This window comes from Electrona antarctica (assembly GCF_951216825.1).
Source record: "Electrona antarctica genome assembly, chromosome: 7".
NCBI lineage: Eukaryota > Metazoa > Chordata > Actinopteri > Myctophiformes > Myctophidae > Electrona > Electrona antarctica.
Window position 1 is genome coordinate 17559313 of NC_136812.1, and position 26756 is coordinate 17586068.

Below are 26756 nucleotides of genomic sequence, written 5' to 3' on the forward strand. Positions count from 1 at the left end.
ACCCCAAGCTTAATTGGTATATGGAAAATAACTACTTTATTGCCCCATCATAAATCTGTTATCCTCAAATGTTTATAAATGTTCCCAACATAAACAAACAGCCCCAAAATGCAACAAACACATTTCACCTCTTGTCTACATAATGTTTAGTCTTTCCATCAAGAACTGAGTCAAACACTGGAGACTAATAAGACTAATCTGACAGTGTATCAACAGCATCTGAATGTTCACCTTGGTACTGGTGGCTCCTCTGTTTTCTCCTCAGTAGGGGCACTCTCCACCGACAAAGGCTGCTTTGAGGCTAGACTTTCCTCCAGTGGGACCTCAGGTTTGAGCTCAGGCTCCATTAAGGACTGAGCGTCAGAGGCCGGGCACTGCAGGGATACGGTAGTGAAGGCAGTGGTGGTGATGGTGGAGGACATGGTGGTAGCTGTGGAGGTAGACAGATCTGGTTGTGTGGATGTAAAAGGAGGCTTAGCGGAAGCCGCACTGAAAGGGGGTGCGGTGTTGTCCTTGGTGACTGCAGGGGTCATGCTTGGGCCAATGCTGGGGGGCTGGAGCTGGCCCTGGGCTGGCTGGTGCAGTGTGGCCTGCTTCTCCAGAGGAGGCCTCGTGGAGGACAGGCCGTCCGAGGGGGGCTCCAAGGCGGGGGCTGTGCTGGTGGGCGTGGGGGTGTAAGGCGGCTCCTGGTCTTCGCTGAGTGTGCCATCCAGTGGGTACAGGTCTTCGTCTTCCTCGTATGGCATCTCCTCCTCGTTGTCATAGTTGTACTCTGCCCCCTCCTCCTCCCCCTCGTACATGTCTCCCTCCTCCTCCTCGTACAGGGCCCCCTCCTCCCCTCCGTCCTTGATGTAGCCCCCCTCATCGCTGTAGACCACCTGGGGCTCCTCCGAGCCCCAGACGGGGGAGCCCTCTTTGCCACAGCTGACCGAGGAGTGGCAGGAGTGGTACGAGTCATTCTCATCATAGAACTCGGAGCCGCGCAGGCTGTCGCCGTCCTGGGGAACGAACTCTCCACTGAGCTGGGAGCTGCCTTGGCTCAGCTCGCCTGACGAGGCATAGCGGCTATCTGTCGGACTGGTGGGGAGAGGGAGATATGGAGACCAGTTACACACAGACAACTACACACACACACACACACACACACACACACACACACACACACACACACACACACACACACACACACACACACACACACACACACACACACACACACACACACACACACACACACACACACACACACACACACACACACACACACACACACACACACAATTTCCCCATCCCAGAATTATGTTTTCACGTGGTTAAGACGGTTTCAGATTTGCCTGGGATGGTTTCAGATATCAGTCCCAATGTGACCAATATGATCAATACAAACTACGTGACTGTGCCTTTGAGTTGGCCCAGAAAAAATCAAACATGTTGGATTTTGTCAGTCGCCCTGGGAGTCGGTGCGGTGGGGGTCCGCAGGGTCAGGGGGGCCATGAGGATTATTAGCCTAGACTGCCTCCAGTTGGGCGTTCCGCACTTGGGCTTAAAATCGGGGGAATTCTTGCCACAGTGAGCTTTAGTAGAGGGAGAGATTAGGGAGGAGAGGATGATTTATACACATACTGTGTGTACACACACACACACACACACACACACACACACACACACACACACACACACACACACACACACACACACACACACACACACACACACACACACACACACACACACACACACACACACACACACACACACACACACACACATGCATACACAGAGGATTTGCATATAAATAGCAGATACAAACTCTGAATAAAATGAAAGAAAAACAACCTTCTCAAATCTGACAGACCCTGTCAATTGAGGAAGAAGAGAGAGAGACTGAGAGAACTACTGTATGTGTTCACCGTGATGAATGACGCTGTTAGACACTGCATGAGTCAGGGCGATCTGACACACAGGAATACGCACGCACGCACAGTCGCACACACACACACACACACACACACACACAGTCGCACACACACACACACACACACACACACATCAACACTTCAGTATTTAGGCTCTATTGAGTGCAGCAAAGTGTGTTCAATAATGCATGAGGAACTGGGGGAGCAGTAACAGAGAGGTCTGGGAACAGCCTGGGGCTATAGTGGGAACCAGAGGGAATAAGAGGCTGGATGATTGATCACATGAACAAATCAATAACTCAATCTATCAATGCATCAAACAAATCAAGACTTCCCTTATTTCGTGCTCATTAGTGATCCACCCTCCTAAACCCCCTCTCCCCCAGCCCACCCCATCCTCAAACACTGCGCACGCACGCACGCACGCACGCACGCACGCACGCGCACACACACACACACACACACACACACACACACACACACACACACACACACACACACACACACACACACACACACACACACACACACACACACACACACACACACACACACACACACACACACACACACACACACACACACACACTCATCTATTGATTCAATTTAAAAAAACACACAGAAGGCTCGCACAAGTGGCTCAGCCAAATAAAGCAACATCAAGCACACTTGTTGAGTCCTGGGCTGTCACTCCTGCTCTCATCTGTAGCTCCACTGTCTGTCTGCACTGCCTTCATGAAACCCATTCACAAGTATAGGGAATTATCTTCAAATACCGTTGCCATCGGGCAGAAACCTCATATCTCCATATTTCTTTTAACATTTCATGATTCTTTTGTAAATGAATGACCTAGTTTGTCAAACTAAAGTATCAGTTTTGGACATAGAAGGTTTCAGCCTGACAGCAACGGAATATGAAAATCTCACATGTGCATGTCCCAACAAAGGCAACAGTGGGAAAGAGACTATATTTTACTTTGGGTCATTTTTCAAAGTAAATTAAAGAATAATAAATTGTAGTATAGGAGGATGCATGTCTCTGAGCTGAAGGCTTCCTGCGTTGTTCTGCTTCGGAGGGAGAGATATAGCTGTATAATTATTTACTGTGGGACAGGGCTCTTCTCACTGCCTCACTCAACAACAGGCAGTAATAACAGACTTCCACAGAAGCAGATACACACATGTTTACACAAATGGTTATATACGATGGAGGAGACCCACAGGCCCACACATTAGCTCAGCTGAGCAATAACTAACAATTAGCCCCTTCGAGTCATACTCACACCGACTCTCTTTCTCTCTCTTTAACCTGAATCACGACCACACCACACCTCCGTTTTAAACACCTAATCCTAACCCAAATCTGACACTTTTCCAAAATGTAACCCAAACGTGACACTGTTCTTTGATTTCTCCTGGTTTACTGTGGTCCGCATCAGGGCTGGAACTGGGTAAAGAATTCGGCCCTGACATTTTAGCCTAGACAGGCCCACCACAACTATAGCATGCGGATAGCAGATACTCTGTCGAGGCACACAAAAACCTAATACCAACACTTTTACTGAATAACATCCCTCCATGTTCTGATAATTACCGATTACCTCATCCTAAAACAGCGCCACATCATGAAGGCCAGGCATGGTCCGCATAAAGACACACGGACGCGTGCACACATGCGCACGTGTGCACACACGCGCACACACACACACACACACACACACACACACACACACACACACACACACACACACACACACACACACACACACACACACACACACACACACACACACACACACACACACACACACACACACACACACACACACTGTACATACACACACACCGAACAGTGCGGAACTCCACAAACATGGAAAAGAAGGGGCATGATTCTGGTTGTTTACAAGAGCACATTTGTCACCGGGTGCACAGTATATTTAGTTACAGGACGCAACAGGTTAAAGATAAAGATACAAATCATGTAAATAATACAATACTGTACTGTACATATATATATAATAAGGATGAATATAATAGTGTACTGTACATATAAACAGAGAATAGAGGGTAACTTAGAGCACAAGCATGCAAGCACAGCGAGCGAGGAGGACGGGACAAGTCCACCACTGACGTCACAGCGAGACGGAGTCACAGGCTAGAGCGAGAGGGAGAGGAGGAGGTGCAGAGACCCACCTATCAGAGAACGAATGCCTACTGTCTAGTGAATACTGACGGCTGGTGCGCTGGCTCGACCCCGAGCCCGAGTCGATATCGCTGCCGCACCCGTTGGTGGCCGAGTCTAAACTATCATTGAGTCTGGGCGAGAGGAGGAGGAAGGAAGGAGGGAGGAAGGAGGAAGGGAGGGGTTTGGGGGAGAGGTTAGCAGAGGAGCATCAGTTGAGCTCAGTGCAAAAACCTTTCAAAGACGGCTCGGACCAGACTTAACCACTTTTAACCTGGTGTCCCCATTGTGGGCATGTGATTACAGATGAAGTGCATGAAGGGGGGGGGGATAAATAAATGCCGGTACTGTAAACTGTACATATCGTTGCTGTCGGGCAGAAACCTCTTATTTCCAAATTCTACGTTTTTTACGCCCTACTTGATAATACTGTACAAAAGTAGAACGTCCGCAAGATCAAAGTTTCGAGCTTGTGGATCTGCAATTTAGTTTTTTTATTTGAATCCTGAAATGTTTTGGGCAGAGACAGAGACGATATGCCCAGTTCAGCTTTATTTATACTTTGCCGATGTATGGTGTATGGTGAGTTTTTTCTGCAAAATAATCTGGCACAGAAGAGGATATTACATCACACTTAAAGTCTGGTGCTCTTTTTTGCATGCATTGCACACCCATCCACTCATGGCTCGTACACACTGCCCGATATTTGCTCCGATTATGCTGTCGGGACCATTTTTGGCGCTCGCCGACAAAACCCCCGATCTGACTGAAGATCCTTGGGTAAATACCTGTCATGTGTCGTACAATGGTAGCTATATTAGCCCAATGTTGCTGTTAAAGTATATAAAACCAACTAATTTCACTTGAATAATATTATGTTGATAAAACCGCATCGGAGCAAACAAACTCTCCCTCTCTGTGTGTGTGTGTGTGTGTGTGTGTGTGTGTGTGTGTGTGTGTGTGTGCGTGTGTGTGTGTGTGTGTGTGTGTGTGTGTGTGTGTGTGTGTGTGTGTGTGTGTGTGTGTGTGTGCGCACGCGCGCCGAGACGGAGTTATTTCATGAAGATCAAGATTTAACGTCCTGTCTCGCTGCAGCCCACGTCGGCTACACGCTATCACAAACATTTCGCCCTGTGTAGCCCAAGGTGTAGCCTGGCTATCCTGTGTGTGTGTGGCGTGCACAGAGAGAGAGAAAGAGAGAGAGAGAGAGAGAGAGAGAGAGAGAGAGAGAGAGAGAGAGAGAGAGAGAGAGAGAGAGGGAGAGAGGGAGAGAGAGAGAGAGGGAGAGAGAGAGAGGCGTCCTGTGTCGGTCTCGATCGCGCTTGTATCACAGCATCCTGCACATGCGTGAGATGTCAAAATGAATTGGAATAAAAAACAAATGATGTGTATATAGCCTATATCGGGTCTGGATCGCATCTTGGTGAACTCTTGCAGTGTGTGATGCCCAGTCGGCGACCAATCGTTTAGTGTGAAAGTCACAAAGATATAATGACAGCCGATTTCAAAAACTCGCCGACAACTTTAAAACTCCTACAGTGTGTAGGGGCCATCACTCATACACAAAGACACTCGCCCATACCAGCAGAAATGCTCTCTTGATACGCAACCTGCTTTAAAGCATTCTGTGCCACACAGAGAAAGCCTGTATACAGTGGGGACAAAGTTATTCTCTACAGAGGAAGCTCACCATGGGACAACATGTTTTCATGTACAGCATGTACTAGGCCTACAGCATATACAGGCCTGTATATGCTGCCTAGTACACAAAACACAGAATAAAGCAGAAGGAGCTGAGCAGTGGTTGCTGTCGGCCAGAAACCTCTTATCTCCATATTATATTCTTTTGTGTTTTTTCGTAAATTAACGCCCTACTTGATCATCCTACAGCGTCACACAAAATAATCAAAAGTAGCAGAACCACAAGCTCGAATTTGAATCCTGAAAAGCAGTTTTGGACATATGAGGGTTTCCACCTGACAGAGACAATATGAAATATGGAGATAAAAGGTTTCTGCCGGACAGCGTTGATATGCAGGCTAGCCAGGTTTAAACAACCCAAGTCAAGTTAGTATAATAAGCACATTATTTTGAAAATGAGTGATATTCAACACATTACCGAGTATTATTTCCTTGTGTGCTTCCCTTCATCCTGCAGCAGATACAGTAGGCAAGGCCAAAGAGGCAAGAGAAGGGAATCACTCTGCCTCGGGTATATATGTGTGTTTGTGTGGACAAAGCATATGGGTGCCTGTACATGCTTTTCTTATGTAAATGTTGTGGGCGTGTTCCCACATAACAGTAGCTTTTGTGTCAGTTCCACCCCCTTGATTGGTTAATCACACGAACCTAAGGCGTCCATATTCTGGGGGTGAACATTATAGATCGCCTATTTGGGGCAAAAAATGGCACCAAATGGGTGCCTGTACATGCTTTTCTTATGTAAATGTTGTGGGCGTGTTCCCACATAACAGTAGCTTTTGTGTCAGTTCCACCCCCTTGATTGGTTAATCACACGAACCTAAGGCGTCCATATTCTGGGGGTGAACATTATAGATTGCCTATTGTCAGCAAAGTGATTTGACTGTATAGAGGGGGGGGGGGTCTATTATAGAGCCCTGGGGAACCCCACCGGTCAACGAAGTAGATGGGGGGGTTTAAGTGACTTGTGTTACCTCATGGCAGTCTGGTCATAGTCCTCGATGTAGGAGTGTCCGTCTTGCTGCTGCCTCATGGGGTACTGGTGCATGGAGGCGTTGGGCTGGGAGGTGGTGTAGTAGGGAGGAGGCATGCTGTTACTGGTCTCACTGCGGTAGTCGCTGTCCCTGTCATCCACAGCGCTGTCTGGGTCCTCGTCTGTACCGCAGACACAACAAGGGGGCCACTGGTCAATGGTCTGCCTCAGTGGTTTGCAAACGGTCTACTTTTCAAAGACCCCCCATAACTCTGAGAGTACAAATGTGTTTACTCTCAGAGGAATACAAGAACAGTGGCCCCCTAAAGCACACTCGCCCTGGGTCAAATACAGCCATGTCGGAATGGTCTGACCCACGTATGTCTGACCACCAAAGTTCACTCACCCCGGTCAATCTGGCAAGCTCGGAATGGTCTGACCAACAAATCTCGAACGGCACTGAGTCGGTTAAAGCGGACTTCGCCCATGCACTCGCTCCGTGCCTCTCGTGGCTCAAGTCTCCGTCATTATAACTAGGTTTTTTTTTACTTCCTATAACTTAATGTTAGGGGCTGTAGTCTGTTCTCACTAAGCAGGGGAGACCCGGGCGAGTGGTCCCCAGCTGTGGGCGAGTGGTCCCCAGCTGTGGGCGAGTGGTCCCCAGACAGACAGTCAAAACAACTCAGTGAGGCTGTATTGTCTCTCACACCCCTCGGTAGAATACTTGTACTAGCTGATATGAGTTTGGTCACAGACGGTAAAACACAGAAAAGAAGACTATTAGGTGGGTATTAAATTAGGTGGGTTATTCACGCGTTGAATAACAGAAAATTATGTGAGAGGAACTTACTTTGCTGATCTCCCCATAGACTCCAGTTACCTACAAAGACACAAAGGAAATAAGAGGTGGGAAATTAAATTAGGTTTGGGCCATAAATTAACTAAAACGGTCCTACAGGCAGGTTTAAACACAAAGGCATGTTTTTAGGGTGTAAATCCATGCGGACAATCCATGTCATCATCCATAAACACACACTGTGTTCATAATGTGAGACACACACACACACACACACACACACACACACACACACACACACACACACACACACACACACACACACACACACACACACACACACACACACACACACACACACACACACACACACACACACACACACACACACACACACACACACACACACACACACACACACACACACACACACACACACACACACACACACACACACATCTGAGCCACCCACTCCGCTAAGTAAGCCTCCACAGATTTCTACCATACAACCTCCTCCACCTGAGCCCCATCCTGTCATCGTCAGCAGGCAGACAGACAGACAAACAGAGACATACAGACAGACCACCAGACAGACAGACAGACAGACAGACAGACAGACAGACAGACAGACAGACAGAGACATACAGACAGACCACCAGACAGACAGACAGACAGACAGACCACCAGACAGACAGACAGACAGACAGACCAGACAGACAGACCACCAGATTGACAGACAGACAGACAGACAGACAGACAGACAGACAGACAGACAGACCAGACAGACAGACAGACAGACAGACAGACAGACAGACAGACAGACAGACAGACAGACAGACAGACAGACAGACAGACAGACAGACAGACAGACAGACAGACAGACAGACAGACTGTAGAGTAGACTACTAGACACAAGCCCTCAATCATCACACTGCTCAGGCGACGGACGCTGAGCTGTGGGCAACAAATAGTCGTGTCAGCGTTCCTGTCTCCCTCCCACCGTCCTTAACCAGAGCGTTTCTGTTGTGGCAGAAACCTTGTATCTCCATATTTCATTGAAAGCAAATGTGGTTAAGTGTGTGAGTGGGTTTTATAAATATTGAACCAATGTTAAGTATTAACAAGAGACTTTTATAAATATTATTTTTTTCCAACAACCAGGGGGAGTCAGTTCCAGGAGGACAACGTAGGAAGAGCGAAGAGGAGAGAGGTGTCAGGCATGTAAAAATATTCAGAGAGGGGAACATGGGAGTGGGAGGAAGGAGTGTAGGAGGTGAGGATAGGAATATATCGTCACTGTCGGGCAGAAACCTCTCATCTCCACATTCTAACTTTTTGTGTTTTTTCCTAAATTAATGCCTCACTCCTACATGATCACATTACAGCATTGAAAAGTCAAGCTCAAACCACGTCACTTCATGCTGCGTTTCCAGCTTGCAGATCTGCTACTTTTGATATTTTTGAATTTGAATAGCGAAATGTAGGGAGTAGGGCTGGGCGATATGGATACAAAATATACGCAAGCACGCACGCACGCACGCACGCACGCACGCACGCACGCACACCAAATACCTCAGTATTGATATTGATAGTTAAAAGATTTATACATTTTGTTTTTAATCTTTTACAAGATTTTCAATATATAATAGCAGATCTATACAAGCTCACAATGCATTGCACTGTATTCTGAGCTGGTAGATCAGGAATGGGGCATTTTTGCAAGTAAAAATAATGCTTGCGTGATTAAAAACCAGGAAAAGACAACACCTATCACGACATTAACATTATCCAAAATCCCAGGTGATACACTATCTAGTCCCATATCACAATATCAATATAACATCGATATCGTTCGGCTCTGTCGGGGGGAAACCTCATTATGTCCAAAACAGTTACTTTTCAGGATTCAAATTCAAAAGTATCAAAAGTAGCAGATCTACAAGCTCACAATGTGTCGCTTTGCACCACGTTTAGAGTTTACGGATCTGCTCATTTTGAAGCTTTTTGTGTGACGATAGGGCAAAAAGTTAGAATATGGAGATGTGAGGTTTCTGAACAACAGCGACGACATATTGTCCAGTCCTAATATGGAGTGTGATGGTGGTGACACTCACAGCACTGTGTAGACGGGGCTTGTAACGGTCTCTCCTGCTGCTCCTGGTAGGCATACTGAAACAGCAAGATCACAATAACAGGTCAGAAGAATACGAGGCCTGGGCCGGTCTAACGGTCCAGGGCACCCAAGCTGGTAATCCAGCCTGACAGCGTGTCGCAGGTTCAAGTCCCGATCCTGACAAGCTTTTCTGCGTGTCTTCCCCCTATCTCCCTCCCCGTGTCCTGTCAATTTACTGTACATCTATCAATAAAGGCAAAAAGCCTCCAAATATCTTAAAAAAAACAAAAAAAAAACAACAAGTATTGACTGCTCGCAAAAAAAAGAAAAGAGAAAAAACCAACTCATTTTCCAATAGAGTGCAAATACAGAGAGAGAGGATGTGGGAGCAGGGAAAGGGGAATATTGAGACTAGATGGAGCGGAGAATGGCTACAATGAGGAGAAAAGGTGGAGGCAGTTGGTGGGTGGGGGGGAACAGAGTGAGTGAGAAAAGGAGTAAGGGTGAAGAGAGAAAGGAAGGTGTGGTTGAGGAAGAGTAAAGGAGAGTGGAGAGAAGGAGAGGAGAGTGGAGAGAAGGTGATGAAATGGAATGAAAAAACAGTGAGAAGTTGATGTCCTTACATCTTGGTCTCTCATGGCGTTTAGTTGCTCTAGTTTCTTGGCCCAGTATCTGGCTTCTTCCTCCGGAATGTCTGCAGGACACAACAACAACACACATTGTCAAAGGCATACTTGAAAGGTGCAGTAAATTCATTCATTCAAAAAGCTTTATTTATGCTTGAAAGGTTAATCCCAGTGCATAATTTACAGTGAACAACAATAAATCCCTCATGGCTCCATTTGGCTCCATGTTTTTTTTTACTGTGTATGAATGGGTGGGCTAACCTAGAGGCAGTTCAAAGCGGGTGTCCAGCAGCACCCTGTGGAAGGTGGGGTCTTTGGTTCCGCAGATCTCATTCTCAGCCATGATCACGTTGGAGTCCATGGTCAACCACTGGCCTGGACCCTCCTGACAGACACAGGGAGAGATAAGTTAGGTCTACACAGCATCTAAGATAAACGTGTCTTTGCTAAATTGTAACATTCAAATTATTATTCACATTAAATGAACATAATATGGTGCTACAGTATAACCTGAATACAGTATCAGCCTACACAGTATATATTGTATAAATACTAGTCCCTAAATGAGTGGAGTTAAGATATTCCTTTGATATTCCTTTGTACCCATCTCTTTATATTTATTTTTTTCCTTTGCACTCTTCAAACATGCTATGCATCCATGGTATTTGTATAACAGCACTACTGAAAGTCAAGTGTTGTCATGCTGAACATGTGGTACTTTGTACATGTGGTACTTTGTACATGAAAGAGGAAAGAGAAAAGAGAAATGTTACCATTTAGGTGTGTCAGATGTTTTGTGAAGCTTAAAGATGCAATACGGAACTTTATTTTTTATGTGAATAAAACAATATGTGCATCTTTATCTGCATGGAGTATGTTAATACAATATAACTTGTACTGTACATTTGCAGTTATGAACACTACTGGTTGACAATGGGCTCTATGCACACACGCCATTTTGGAAAGAACTTGGGCCCCTTCCCTACTAAGTGTTACCACTGATTACTAATGAAGGCTCTGTTCCATTCTGGTCATACAGGAGAAAGAGTCATGCTGCTGCTGCTGCTACTGTGCGTGTTGGCTCACTGGAAACACTCTGCTACACTAGTGGGTCTCAAAGTGTCCTTGAATGGGTTCCAAATGGCCCATATGGGTGTGTAACTCTGAGGCCCCTTTTCCACCGGTTGGGAACCGGTTCAGTTCAGAACCAGTTTTTAGTCCATGAGCCAGACCTCCAAAATTAGAATGTTAATTATGAATTGAGTGGCAAAACCATACCTATATTAAATTGTTTATAGGATCAATATAAGTAAATTAATATATGATAACCCTTTCACAGTAGTAGATTTTTCATATTTATCACACATTTGGTTATTTTCACCTACAGTATACAGTACGTGATAGGTGAATAGGTAAAAATGTAATTAATACAGTAGTTATCACCATGAAACTTTCCCAGTTGATTACTTACACGATGGCAATGATTTATTGTATTACACATTTTCTGAAATTGTACATTTATATATGCAAATTAGGTATTATGAAGGAAAATATGCAAATAGAAAATATGAAACAAATGGAACAGAGCCTTAATTAGTATAATCGGTAACACCTGTGAAGGAAGTAGGGAAGCGGCCTGGAAGTACTGTCGGAAGAGTTATTCTGTGTGCATATACAGTAGCCCATTGATATTGCCTGCAGCTCAACAAAGCAATGTCTCCCCTGAGCAAGCGTGTGTTCCACCTTAGGTCAGTATCCCGGAAATCCCGGGAAGGGCATAGATTTTACGGATTACAGCTTTAAGCTAAACTTGAGCTGTGCCAATTGGTAAATCAATACGACACAGACTGTGTTTCCAAGCTCAAAGTCATCCAAGTACTCGGATTGTAATTCTATTTAGCTGGTTACGCACAAATTAAATTAGAATGTTCCATTCATTATACAATTTAATATAATTTTTAGGGCCGGGACTTTAACGCGTTAATTGAGATTAATTAACTACAGAAAAATTAACGCGTTAAAAAAATTAACGCATTTAATCGCACCTTTTTTTTCACGGCGGAACGTTTCTCACTGGGCGCATTTCTAGTACTGAATAGGCTCATTAGGCTGCTGTATGCCTTGCACAGCTTGCAGGGGGAGGAGCAGCCCCCCCCCCTCACTCTACACTACAGCTCCGTCAGACAAGTTGAGACAACAACACCACCCAAACGAGAAACGAATCGAATGAAGAAGCCGCTTATATCGCTTTTGCTCCGTGGATGGGGCATTTAGATTTAAAAGCTATCGGATGGACGCGTGGATAGCAGCATGGTTGTGTGCAATATCAGAGGGAAAGGATCCATATGACCAATGTTAGCTCCATGCTAGCTGCTTCAGCTTAGCATGTCTCGCACTGAGTAGAGGCTTGCAGAGATTTCACCACAGCACGAAGCTGTCAAGCTGTCCTCGATGCGAAACATACTGAAGCAGCAAGTGTGAAAGTCCGTGGTCAGACAATGGTCTGCCCCAACCCCATGTGAAATGCATTCCCCAGCTAGTTCATTCCACCGTTTTTTATTTTATTCCTTTGTCTAAGTGTTTCCCCCCTAATAATGCCCCACCATGCAAAGCACATTTGAGTATTCATAGCCACTTTATATAGGCACTTGCTGCACTTGTTTATCTGTTGAAAAGTTGTATTGCTTAAAGGGGAATACCACTCATTTTCAACATTTTTCTATGGAGTTGTGTGGAAAACTGGAAATAATAAAAAGTCACCATTTGTTGTTGCCTAGAACTGGAGGTCTGACAAAAAACAGTAACAATATGAAGTACAGCTTTGTGATGTCACTAAGATGTACTTGTTACTGTCACTGATTTTTTTTCAGACCTCCAGTTCTAGGCAACACAGAATGGGGTGACCTTTTTATTATTTATTATTATTAACAGCTCTAAGGTATATTAATGACAGTAAAATGTTGAAAATGAGTGGTATCCTGTAGTCACTATTCATTGATTCACTAGTATACCAAAATCCATTTGAAAAAATAGCTTTCTCACTGTTCTCGGGTCAAATAATGATATGCGATTAAAATGCGATTAATCGAGATTAATTAACTACAAAGCCTCTGATTAATTAGATTAAAAATTTTAATCGAGTCCCAGCTCTAATAATTTTCTGTACTTATTTGGCAGTATTAATCAGTCATCGTTATTTGTAAATTACTACTAGTCCTGACCCTTTGTTCTTTCATAACTTGCAGTTGCATAACTTGTTACCGTATCATATTGCTCTCATATAATATAGGCTTCCAGTTCAGTTCATGCATATGAACGCAGAGAATCATGAAATGGGAAGGCTCTGAAAACATACCAATACGTTTTGGTATTGGGGTGCACTGCACATGCACATACTGCGTAATCCAGGGAGGGTTGGGGGGAGGGAGGGGGTTAGGGGGGCAGAATCCTAACTGGGTCAGAGAGAGAGAGAGAGAGACCAATTACCTCATTGGACTGTCGTATACTGTGCAGGGGGATCCATAAGGTGCCCACCATGGTGTCCCAGATCAGGCCTTTATTCCATACCTCCACCGTTAGGCCCAGATCCAGACGGTTTATCTCACTGCACGGAACACAGGGACAGGGAGATGAGAGAGAGAGATAGAGAGAGATAGAGAGAGAGATACAGACCTTACATAAATAACACACATTTTCCCCAATTAAAATAAAGTGGAAAAAATTGTCCAAAACTAAATAAAAAAATAAAACATCTGCGAGCTTGAAACTTTTGTGTGACACTGTAGTGTGATCAAGTAGGGCCTACATTTATGAAAGAAATCATACAAAGTCAAAATTTGAAAACATTTCCATAAGCCTTGACACATAGCAGGGACCTCTGAGCCTATTTGTCCCACTACTCCGATGAAGCATTATATTATTGAAATAGTGAGATTTCTGCCCGCCAGCAACAATATAATATTATAGCTACAGTCAGGTGGTCAATTATATTACTTTCAAAGAATGTTCAGTATCTCCTCCTACACTGAGCTGGGCAAACGCTATGTGCACTCTGCAGGAAAAAATGCTCTCCCAAGTGAATCAAATCCTAATAATAGACAGCTTTGATATGAGAGCCAGGGAAGTAATCTGCCAAATGGCTGACTTGGGCTGTGGCTTCATAGAAGAGGAGAGGGGGGAGATAGGTGGATGGGAGAGTGAAAGAGGAAGAGTGAGCCTAGGGAGGAAGAAGATGGGAGGGGGGTAGAACTGTATTGTTTTCATCATGGGTTTCGGCAGATGAATGTCTATTAAAAAAGAGGAGAAAAACGTTTTTCTCAATCTGTTCTGCTTTGGGAATGTTCTTCTGCTTGGGCAACTTCCAGTCCTTATCATCAGATGGTGATGGTGTTGAAAACTTCAAAATTGATCTGGCCTCTGAAGTCTGCTGGAGCAGTGCAATACACACACACCCACACCCCGCCAGTAAAAATTACTTTTTTTGGAAAGCATAAATTAAACTGCTAAAATAAAATAAACTAGAAAAAGTGCCCTTCTGGGCACAGGTCTCCACCAGGAGGATAGGAGTGTGTGTGTGATGTTTGGCAAAATGTTTAGGAGCAATATAAACGTGTGTGTGTGTGTGTGTGTGTGTGTGTGTGTGTGTGTGTGTGTGTGTGTGTGTGTGTGTGTGTGTGTGTGTGTGTGTGTGTGACGCGGCTTGGCCTGCTGTTGTAGCGTCACCATGAGGCTGATTTGAAAACTGTCAAGTGGCATTTCTTACAAAGCCTAGTGGGAATATGCATGCACAGTTTCACCACAATCGGACGCTGCGTTGAGTAGTTGTGGCGATTTCTACAAAACGGGTACAAAGCGGGCTACTCCTGAAAAGTTTAGAAGCCAATCGTAGCCAATGAGGGTGGATTATGAGAAATCAAACAAACCCGTCTTGATCACATGATTATGAAGAAGATGTGTACCGATTTGCGTGAAATTTGGATAAAATCTGAAGGAGTAATATTAGAAAATGTGTTTTACATATGTCGGCCTCCTGGTGGCGCTATAAAGAGCAGATGTGAAAAATTCCAGGCAAAGGTTTTTCCTTGGCCTCTAGGGAGTTGGCATACAAAGTTATCCACAGATCCGTGCAGTTAGAGGCCAGTTATAGCGCCACCGTGAGGCTGAGTTGAAAATGTTCATGTGGCATTTCTTCCTCTGCCTAGTGGGAATGTGCGTGCACAATTTCACGGAAATCACACGATGTGTTCATGATTTGCAGCATTTTGTTTGAAACTGAGCACTCCTGCGAACTTTGGAAGCCAATCTTAGCCAATCAGGATTGAGTCTGAGAAATCTGAAAGACCCGTTTCGTTGAATGGCTCTAGAGAGACTGTGTACCAATTTGCGTGATGTTTGGACAAAATCTGTAGGTGTACTGTCCAAAAACGTGTTTTGCACAAAGCGGCCTCCTGGTGGCACACACACATATGGACGGACGGACGGACGGAGTGCAAAACATACTCTCTCCCCATGCCTTCGGCCTGGTGGAGACAAAAATGTAATACAAACATATGTGTACCCTGAGTCAGAGAGGTGACAGCTGAGTTATCTGTCTGTGAATTGAATTATATATATATATTATTAGACACTCTAATAACAATAGTCTGCTTGCTTATAGGCAACCACACTAATAACTTTAATAGATTTGAATGATGGTGCGACGTGCGTATAATGAAGCAGGTGAAGGATGGCATGTCTATAATGAAGCCGGTAAAATAGAACAGTGGTTCTCAAAATGTGGTCCGGGGAACACCAGGGCTCTCCTTGAGGGTGTTCCAGCTGGGGTCCCCAATTGAATTATTTAATCATTTTAACCCATACATCTGCTATTTTCAAACAAATGTGAATTGTTGGAATACTTTTAAAGAACATTAACAACACGTATGTTGTATGGGAATCCCTGACTCCCTGGCACACGATCCAGTGGCTAAATACACATACCGTATACATTTTGGGGTCCCTGACATGAAACTTTTGAGAACTGCTGAAATACAAAAGTGGAGGAGAATGATGGAAGTGTGACTCACAACATGAAGTCCTGCTCCCAGCATGGCTGACTGCCACGAACTGCGATGGTGGTGCTCTTAACATTTTGTACCTTCAGTGTCACGTAAGTGTTAAATTTCTCTGAAAGAAAGAAAAGCAGAAATGTCACTGTCAACGAATGCCACTTTGTGTGAGTGTGTGTGTGTGTGTGTGTGTGTGTGTGTGTGTGTGTGTGTGTGTGTGCGCACGCATGCGTGCGTTTCCGTGTTAATCAACATCTTCACATTGATTGCACGCCACCTGTTAACGTCAGACATCACTCAACGACTCAATGCTTAACCAATCAGGTCATATAGTGATCAATTCCATCGATACAATTGAAAGATGTAACGGTATAAGGCGAGCACATCAGAAGAAGTCAATGATCATGTGACGTTGTGAATAAATGTGCCAAACCACCATCACCCTACTTAACATGGCATAGATGGGAATGTCACTCATCATCACCTAGCCTCCACAGTACAGAAATGAGAACTTACCTTGGGGTCCATCGAGCTTGGCTTTCTTCACTGCAAGACAGATATAGAGGAAACAATGGTCACGAAGGGCTTAAAGAGTAAAACATGAATCTGTTTCTTACATTCTACTATTACTATACTAAAGCAATAAGCCACTAGATGTGTGAGGTTACCTTGTATTTTATAATGGCTGAGAGGCGTGGTGAGACTACGTCTCGTGCCTCCGACCCTCTCAGACATTATAAAATACAAGGTAACCTTGGACCTTTGCGTGGCTTATTGCTTTTCTAAAGCGGTACAAACATGGAAACATGAAAATCATGAAACTAGTCCAAATAATTTAGAGAAAGTACTTAGTTCCTTGTTTTCTCAACCAGTCCAGTCAGGCTTTGGGTTATGTTGTCAACCTTTGCCAAACAAATACATAGAGAAAACCGTAGCATAGCTACTTAGCGAACAGCTGTTCTGAGTGACAAGGGAATAGGGGGCACTTGTGTATTTACAAGCGCCACCCGGGCCAGAGTCACTCGGTCCCTACTCACAGCTCTAGAAAAAAAAACGTTTTTTTAACACATCTGCCGCCAATGACTTTCCCCGTCATCTCACATCTGCTCCCCCCTCACTTGTCACTCCCTCAGTGAATGACATGGTGCAACAATTTAATTTTAAAGTAGAATCTGCTCTCAACATAGTAGCTACATTAAAGGTTAAAAATAAATGCACTTCCAGAACAACACCCTGGATCAACGATCACACACGTTCACTTAAGAAACATTGTCGCATTGTCGTCAGGCACAGCGTTATCCTGGTTCTCCTCCTATACCTATCAGAAAGAAGCTACTTTATCAGTCTAGCCGACTTTGTCTCGGACACACATAACATCAATTCCGGTATACCACAGGGCTCAATCCTTGGTCCTCTATTGTTCTCTCTTTACATACTGCCGCTTGGAGAACTCATTAGCGCCCATGGAGTGAATTTTCACTTCTACGCGAATGATACTCAGCTATATATTTCTGTAGCTCCTGATGACCCTTCTGCCCTTGACCCACTGTTATCCTGTCTGTCCAACATTAAATGCTGGATGAGTGAGAACTTTCTCCAACTAAATGAGGATAAGACAGAAGTTCTTATAATTGGTTTTAATGAGCAAAAAGAATCAATAAAAAACAAACTTGGCAACCTGACTGTAGGAAGTAAGTCTGTAGTAAAGAACCTGGGGGTTATTATTGACTCAGAATTAAATTTCAATGCTCACATTAATGAAGCAACCAAGACTGCCTTCTTTCATCTAAGAAATATTAGAGCCTATCTGTCCTTAGATGATGCAAAAACATTGGTCCACGCCTTAGTTTTTCGCGTCTCGATTACTGTAATGTCCTCCTCTCGGGCCTGCCAAAGAAGTCAACGGACAGACTTCAACTTGTTCAAAATTGGCTGCTAGGATTTTAACTAAAACTAAGATGAGAGATCATATTGCTCCAGTTTTATACTCACTACATTGGCTCCCGGTGGTTTTTAGGATTGATTTTAAAATTATTGTACTTGTTTATAAATCCCTAAACGGTCTTGCACCCTCTTACCTCCGCGAATGCCTACCCACAGATACGTTCCTAACCGCCCCCTCAGGTCCTCCACTGCTGGCCTGCTTGAAGTGCCTAAACAAATGTCTACAAAAAAATATGGTGATGCAGCCTTCTGCTTCTATGGGCCTACAGCCTGGAATAGACTTCCATTTCAACTCAGACACGCACCCTCTGTAGACATTTTTAAAGCTCAACTCAAGACTCACCTCTTTAGTTGAGTTTTTAACATCTCTGTTCTGACTGATTTTCTGTGTGCTTTGCTTTTCGTCCATCTATGTTTTGTATGCTTTTATTTTGTATGTGCTTTACCATTGTTTGCTTGCCTGTGTTTTATTGCTATTTTTATGTTCTGCCATGTGAAGCACTTTAAGTTGCATTTATATATGAAAGGTGCTATACAAATAAAGTTTATTATTATTATTATTATTATTACTCACCATATGCTATGTGCGCAGGCGGTGCTAAGAAGCCCGCACGACCAGGGTTTGTATGGAAATCAAGCTTCCTTCCCTAGTTCAGCTACAGATATGCTGAATCACTGTAACTCACCTGGGATTGATATAAACTGATTTAAGGTGTAGATTATCGTGAGATTTAGTACGTCATCTAATCAGAAACCAGCCAATCAGAATCAAGTATTGGAATTAACCGTTTTAGAATTAGTTGTTTTTTCACTTTCACAGATGAGTCAGATGAGTGTTTTGTTACATAAAAACAAGCAATCAAAACAGTGCTTGTTCATTAGTAATTTAATGCCGGCGTTAAAAGTCTCAAGGATTTCAAGCGGAAATCTTGACACAACAAAACCTAATAGCCTATCATTATTACTCATCTTGAAAATAAGACCAGGCTTGAAACTGTATTTACAATCACGTATCACACACATTCATCGAGATATTGAATGGAGTGATAACAGTGAGTGATAACAACACTCTCATCATTAACACAAAAAAGGTGCACCATAAGAGACACACAGATCCCCCATCACTATTCACAGATTAACCAGGTATGTTCATACAAATACCTAGGAGTAGAAATAGATCATCTCCTGTCGTGGAAAGATCAGATTGAATCAGTGTGTAAGAAAACAAAGCAAAGCATCTATTTCCTTCGCCGTTTAAGATTCTTTGGTGTTAGTAGACGGATTCTTCTTTTGTTTTTCACATGAGTGTTCTTCAGTACTGTACCTGTTATGGATGTTTGTCTGTAGCCTTAAAGTCACAACTGCTGCAACAACTAAACATTTGTTCAAAGATTGTTGGACAACCACTTCCAAGGCTCAATGATAACAGCATCCTAAGGTTAGCAAGGAATATCACCTCTAATACTAGCCATGTTTTGCATGGAAAGTATAGGTTGCTGCCTTCAGGAAGGAGATATGGTGTTCCAGCATACAATAAGGTCAGACTGAAGAGGTCTTTTGTCCATCAGTCGACTCTGAGGCTTAATCAGGATTTTGTCCAAGACTAGACTGAGCTGTGGACATTGCTCTCTGCCCTTAAGTTTCTATGTAACTGTATTTTTTTTTTGTCCGGTGTTATATCAAATGTGTGTATATGTGTTGCATACAAGGCCGCTGGGTCGCAAAACAAATTTCAGTGCAAACTGACAATATAGTACTATATCATATATCATATCATATTGTCTGTGACGGGTGGAAACCTCAAACTGTTACTATATTCAGGATTCAAATTCAAAAGTAGCAGATCCACAAACTCGAAACATGTCGCTTTACACCATGCTTCAAGCTCGTGGATCTACTACTATTGAGGCTTTTGTGTGACACTGTGTAGGGTATCAAGTAGGTTATTAATTTACGAAGAAAAACACAAAAAGTAAAGAAAAAAATCACGGTAACCCTTTCTTTTACAGTACAGTAATAACCATGAAATTACATGGTAATTACATGGTTATTACAAGGTAGTAAGGAGTAATTACTGGGTATTTACTAGGTAATTACATGGTAACTACAGGGTAATAAACACAACAATTACTAGGTAATTATCAAGTATTTTGTTGACTACTACCCGGTAATTACCATGTAATTATGAGTATTTACCAGGTAATTACATGGTAATGTAACCAGTAATTACTATGAAAACGAATCAGTAATTACTAGGTAATTATCAAGTATTTTCTTGACTACTACCCAGTAATTACCATGTAATTATGAGTATTTACCAGGTAATTACAGTTATTTACATGGTAATAACATGGTCATGTAACCAGTAATTACTATGAAAACGAATCAGTAATTACTAGGTAATTATCAAGTATTTTCTTGACTACTACCCAGTGATTATTAGTATTTGCCAGGTAATTACATGGTCATGTAACCAGTAATTACTCAGAAAATACAAAGTTTTCCCCAGTAAGTACTAGGTAATCCTTATGTATTTTCCTGCCAACTACCAGGAAATTATAACCTATATACTAGGTAGTTACCAGTTAATTACACTGTAAATACTGGATAATGGCCATGTAGTTACCTAGTATTTACTATACAATTCACTGACGACTACCAGGTATTTACCCATGAATTATTGAGCCATGTGTTATCAATCAATTGGTGCAGTTGACCGTGAGGCTGTTAATGACGGTATTTACATTGTAATTACCAGATATTAACCTGATAACTACCATGTATTACCCAGTCCATTACATGTTAACTACAGGGAAATATACCCAGTAAGTACTAGGTAATTATCATGTATTTTCTTAACTACTACCCGGGAATTACCATGTAATTATGAGTATTTATTATTGATTCATGCCTTATCAATCAACTGGTGCAGTGGCCGTGTGGGTGTTAATGACTATTTACATTGTAATTACCAGATATTAACCTGATAACTACCATGTTTTACCTGGTATTTACCCAGTAATTAAGATGGAACTAGAATGTAAAAGAAAGTGTGGTTTGTTTCCATGATATTACCCTGTACCTTCCCTGTAATAACCATATTTCAGTTTGTAATCAACGAATAGCCCATGAACTCAAGAATGACACAATGATGACAGTTTAAGGGTTTTTATATAGAGATGGTTTCACAGCCACAGACAGACATGGATGGATGATTGTATGAATGGTATCTGAAATGACTAACCTTAACACACTTATCACTGTAAAGTTCAAATACTAGCTGAGGCTAACTTAGCTTGTTAGAGCCCTGTTAGGCTACCATAGATGGCTGCCAATGTTAACCTAGCAACATGATTTAGCATAGCAAATACAGGCAAAAACGAACTTTTTAGAGAACACATAGATGAATGAATTGTTGCAACATTAATTAATATTGCACTGTATAAACAAACAATGAGCATACTTCCTGAAGAACGCATTCTGTGATCCTGTTTGTCTGAGTCTGTGTAGCTGCATGACTGAATGGTTGGGAGAGTGAGTGTAGAGAGTGGAAACTGACTCCAATCAAGATACAGGTTTGGGGGATTTAGCAGGTGTTGGGAATTCACCTAATCAGGTCCAGGCTGGGGTTGCCATGGCGATCAATTATTTTCTACAGGTTAAACCAGTGGTTTTCAACTTTGGTAACCAAATGGACCCTTATAGTTCTTTAACTTTTGAGAGCATAAAATTAAACCAAGTGGACCCTTACAGGTCACATTTTTATGAATAGTTAAATAATTGTTAAAACATCTGCATTAATTAATTTACAAGAAGTCTACACAAGTTAGAGAATGTAGAAGAATTTAATAATTAAATCTCATCAAATGGTGGCCCGTGCCGTGGCTCAAATGCAAAATAAACAATGGACCTTGATTTGAAAAGGGTTGAAAACCACTGGTTTAAACCATGAATTGTAAAAGTAACTGTGTACAAAATTCCCCATAGCATTTAGTGAAGGCTACTTCATGCACACTCTATTCATATTGAGGACCCATTTTTCTACTTTAGTTCAGGCTTCTGTTTGGGCAGTGTAGTCAGTGCAAGAGGACCCCAGTCCAGCTGCAACTCTACATGCAGCTACACAGACAGACAAACAGGATCACAGAATGCGTTCTTCAGGAAGTATGCTCATTGTTTGTTTATACAGTGCAATATTAATTAATGTTGCATTCATCTATGTGTTCTCTAAAAAGTTCGTTTTTGCCTGTATTTGCTATGCTAAATCATGTTGCTAGGTTAACATTGGCAGTCATCTATGGTAGCGTAACAGGGCTCTAACAAGCTAAGTTAGCCTCAGCTAATGTATTTGAACTTTACAGTGATAAGTGTGTTAAGGTTAGTCATTTCAGATACCATTCATACAATCATCCATCCATGTCTGTCTGTGGCTGTGCAACCATCTCTATATAAAAACCCTTAAACTGTCATCATTGTGTCATTCTTGAGTTCATGGGCTACTCGTTGATTACAAACTGAAATATGGTTATTACAGGGAAGGTACAGGGTAATATCATGGAAACAAACCACACTTTCTTTTACAGTCCAGTTCCACCTTAATTACTGGGTAAATACCAGGTAAATAGTTGTCTAGTTACTGGATAAATACTGAGTAATTACCAAGTAATATCATGGCAACAAACCACGCTTTCTTTTACAGTCCAGTTCTACCGTAATTACTGTGTAAATACTGAAAGTACCAGGTAGTAATATGGAAACAAACCACGCTTTCTTTTACAGTCACAGTTCCACTTTAATTACTTAGTATATACTAGGTAAATACAAATCACACTTACTGGGTAAATAGCAGGTAATTACCGGTTAAATATTTTCTAGTTACTGGGTAAATGCTGAGTAATTACCAGGTAAAACATGGTAGTTATCAGGTTAATATCTGGTAATTACAATGTAAATAGTCATTAACACCCACACGGCCACTGCACCAGTTGATTGATAAGGCATGAATCAATAATAAATACTCATAATTACATGGTAATTCCCGGGTAGTAGTTAAGAAAATACATGATAATTACCTAGTACTTACTGGGTATATTTCCCTGTAGTTAACATGTAATGGACTGGGTAATACATGGTAGTTATCAGGTTAATATCTGGTAATTACAATGTAAATACCGTCATTAACAGCCTCACGGTCAACTGCACCAATTGATTGATAACACATGGCTCAATAATTCATGGGTAAATACCTGGTAGTCGTCAGTGAATTGTATAGTAAATACTAGGTAACTACATGGCCATTATCCAGTATTTACAGTGTAATTAACTGGTAACTACCTAGTATATAGGTTATAATTTCCTGGTAGTTGGCAGGAAAATACATAAGGATTACCTACTACTTACTGGGGAAAACTTTGTATTTTCTGAGTAATTACTGGTTACATGACCATGTAATTACCTGGCAAATACTAATAATCACTGGGTAGTAGTCAAGAAAATACTTGATAATTACCTAGTAATTACTGATTAGTTTTCATAGTAATTACTGGTTACATTACCATGTAATTACCTGGTAAATACTCATAATTACATGGTAATTACCGGGTAGTAGTCAACAAAATACTTGATAATTACCTAGTAATTGTTGTGTTTATTACCCTGTAGTTACCATGTAATTACCTAGTAAATACCCAGTAATTACTCCTTACTACCTTGTAATAACCATGTAATTACCATGTAATTTCATGGTTATTACTGTACTGTAAAAGAAAGGGTTACCAAAATCACACCCGTGTGAACTGAGTGGTGCAAGGTCTTATATAGCCTGATCAGCTGTGGTCTGACGTAATGTCAGTGACCATAGTAACCATGCTCATTCTTTTGAGGGACAGGTACACAAACACACACACACGGGTACTAACAAAGCCAGTTGTTGGAGTGGTTTGCACCACTCAATGCTAACCATAGCAACCATGCTCGTTTTTTTGGTACGAACAAACACGGGTACACGGGTACAAAGCCAGTTGTTGGAGTGGTTTGCACCACTCAAAAATAAAGATAAGAGGTTTCTTCCAGAAATAGTACTAAAACCAAGCGTGGTGAAAGCTGTCTCGAAGACACACTTTGACGAACACTGGACCGTCTAACTCGATGTGGCTCTTTCCATGAAATGGACACATGCCTCTGCCTCAAGCCTATTCAGCATGCATGCATGCATGCATGCATGCATGCATGCAAGGTTGACTGGTGATTGACAGCAGCCTGGCATTTCAGAGGGAGGAGGATGGGTCAGCTCTACGTAGCCTAGTCCTCCTCTCTGTTATAGTGCAGAATGCCACAATCTCAATATCAAAGGCCTGCCTTCATTCATCGATAGATGTCAGGACCTCCCAGAGCCAGTCTGGGAGTCCTATAAGGCTGCTGTTAGCACAGGTAAATAGCTAGAGAAATAATTCTGCTTTAGCTCTTCTCTATCCATTCTTCTTCACAGAGCAATAGGGGCGTTTTGACGCATTCAATCAAGTAAAGCGTCTGTGTCATTTCAGATTTTCCTTTGGGGGGTTCCAGGGGGATCCCCAGCAAAAGTAGTCAATAGTGTCACAATCAGCTATTCAATAACACATTGTACATGCCGTGCTATGAGCTTGTAGATCTGCTATTTTAGAAAAATCATGAAAATTTGTTGCTGAAAATATTTTGCAGACAAAATAAACCGAATTGTGGGTGTCCTTGAAATGAAACAGTTTGAGCACCGATATAGCACTGATATAGCAACATACATTTATCAGAAAACGGTTTTCAAAGACATGTTTTAGAATCATCCTCAGGTCTTAATGGGTTAAATACAGGATCATCTCTGTCAAGGTGCCACTATCATCAACAGTCAACGCTGGACCTCTGGAGAGTAACATATTAGGCCACAATGGTCAACAGTCTCCATTCATTATTGATCCGACCCTGTGTCCTGCCAACTCCATGCACCCCCGTTGCATGTACAGTGACATTAATATTCAAAGCCCTGTTTTTTTTAACCATGGATATTTAGACTGAAGCTGCATATCGTTGCTGTCAGGCATGAAACCTGGAATGAATGCCCTATAGTTCTTCATAACAGTGTCGCACAAAATAGCAGATCTATAAGCTCGCAGATCTATAGAATAGCTCACAATGCGTAAAAAACACACCTGTGTGAACTGAGCGGTGCAGGCTGCGCGCGCGCGCGCGCGCGCGCGCGCGCGCGCGCGCGTGCGTGCGTGTGTGTGTGTGTGTGTGTGTGTGTGTGTGTGTGTGTGTGTGTGTGTGTGTGTGTGTGTGTGTGTGTGCTGTACTGTACTCTGTACTGTGCTATTGTTATTGTGACCGCAGGTCGCATTTACTATGAAATTGTGCATTTCCCGTCAGTCAGTCAGTCAGTCAGTCAGTTGTTTTGGTTGGTCACCCCCCACATCACGTGACTTCATCAGGGATGATGATCCCTGATGGCATCAATATTAAGCCCATATATGGAGATCCCTGATGTCATCAATATTGGCCAGATCTCTACATCTGACCTCAAACCTCAAACCCTTAGATCTCCATATATGGAGATGACCTGTTCTGACATTCCATAATCCTACCCCATCCATCCTTCCTCTTCGATGTCTCCCTTTTGACTGATACCTGTCCATTTAAACTGTAGACGGGCCTGCTGTCCCAAAGTTATTAATAATAATAAAACTTTATTTGTATAGCACCTTTCATGACATGAAATGCAGCTCAAAGTGCTTTACAGAGCAATGAAGAGAGAAAAAAATCACACCCGTGTGAACTGAGTGGTGTAAGGTCTTATATAGCCTGTCTGACGTAATGAAATCATGTCTGACGTAATGAAATCACACCCGGGTGAACAGGGTGAACATAGCAACCATGCTCATTTTTTCTGCACAGACTAACAAAGCCAGTTGTAGGAGTGGTTTACACCACTCAAATCATGTCTGACGTAATGAAATCACACCCGGGTGAACAGGGTGAACATAGCAACCATGCTAATTTTTTCTGCACTAACAAAGCCAGTTGTAGGAGTGGTTTACACCACTCAAAAAAAGAAAAGAAAAGCAAGGCATAAACATTAAAAAACAAAAGCAGTAATGCAATACAGTGATTAGTGCAGCCACGCCCGGCAGCCGGCAAAAACTAGTTCTCAACAGGCCCGAAAATGAAGTTCCGGCCCTACCTGGGCCCTCATCAAACCCTGTACACTCAAGACACTGCCACACTAGAGTTCTCATCAGGACCGGAAATTAAGGCCCGGCCTTAACACTTTAATTGCCCGGGGTTATTTAATCCATTACATTAATGCACCCATTCGATTTATAAACACGGACTCCTTTTCCGGACGGACCGGCGGAAGTTGTTGATGTGTGTGTAGCAGCTAACAATAGCCACACCACTCTAGAGTCAATCGACAACAACGGGAGACAAG

General features: G+C 42.7%; 1 protein-coding gene across 1 annotated transcript in view; it reads right to left on the reverse strand.

Annotated features, from left to right (window-relative positions):
* unc13a (unc-13 homolog A (C. elegans)) overlaps positions 1 to 17089 on the reverse strand; it is a gene marked incomplete at both ends in the record, with an annotated part of 59166 nt that extends 42077 nt beyond the window's left edge. The window contains 11 exons of the mRNA XM_079505407.1: positions 232 to 1077; positions 4110 to 4232; positions 6774 to 6954; positions 7623 to 7652; positions 9683 to 9737; positions 10305 to 10375; positions 10569 to 10692; positions 13794 to 13911; positions 16373 to 16472; positions 16871 to 16900; positions 17023 to 17089. Coding sequence (XP_079361533.1) covers positions 232 to 1077; positions 4110 to 4232; positions 6774 to 6954; positions 7623 to 7652; positions 9683 to 9737; positions 10305 to 10375; positions 10569 to 10692; positions 13794 to 13911; positions 16373 to 16472; positions 16871 to 16900; positions 17023 to 17089 — 1745 coding nt within the window. The remainder of the gene's footprint in view (positions 1 to 231; positions 1078 to 4109; positions 4233 to 6773; positions 6955 to 7622; positions 7653 to 9682; positions 9738 to 10304; positions 10376 to 10568; positions 10693 to 13793; positions 13912 to 16372; positions 16473 to 16870; positions 16901 to 17022) is intronic.
* Between the last annotated feature and the right edge of the window lie 9667 nt (positions 17090 to 26756).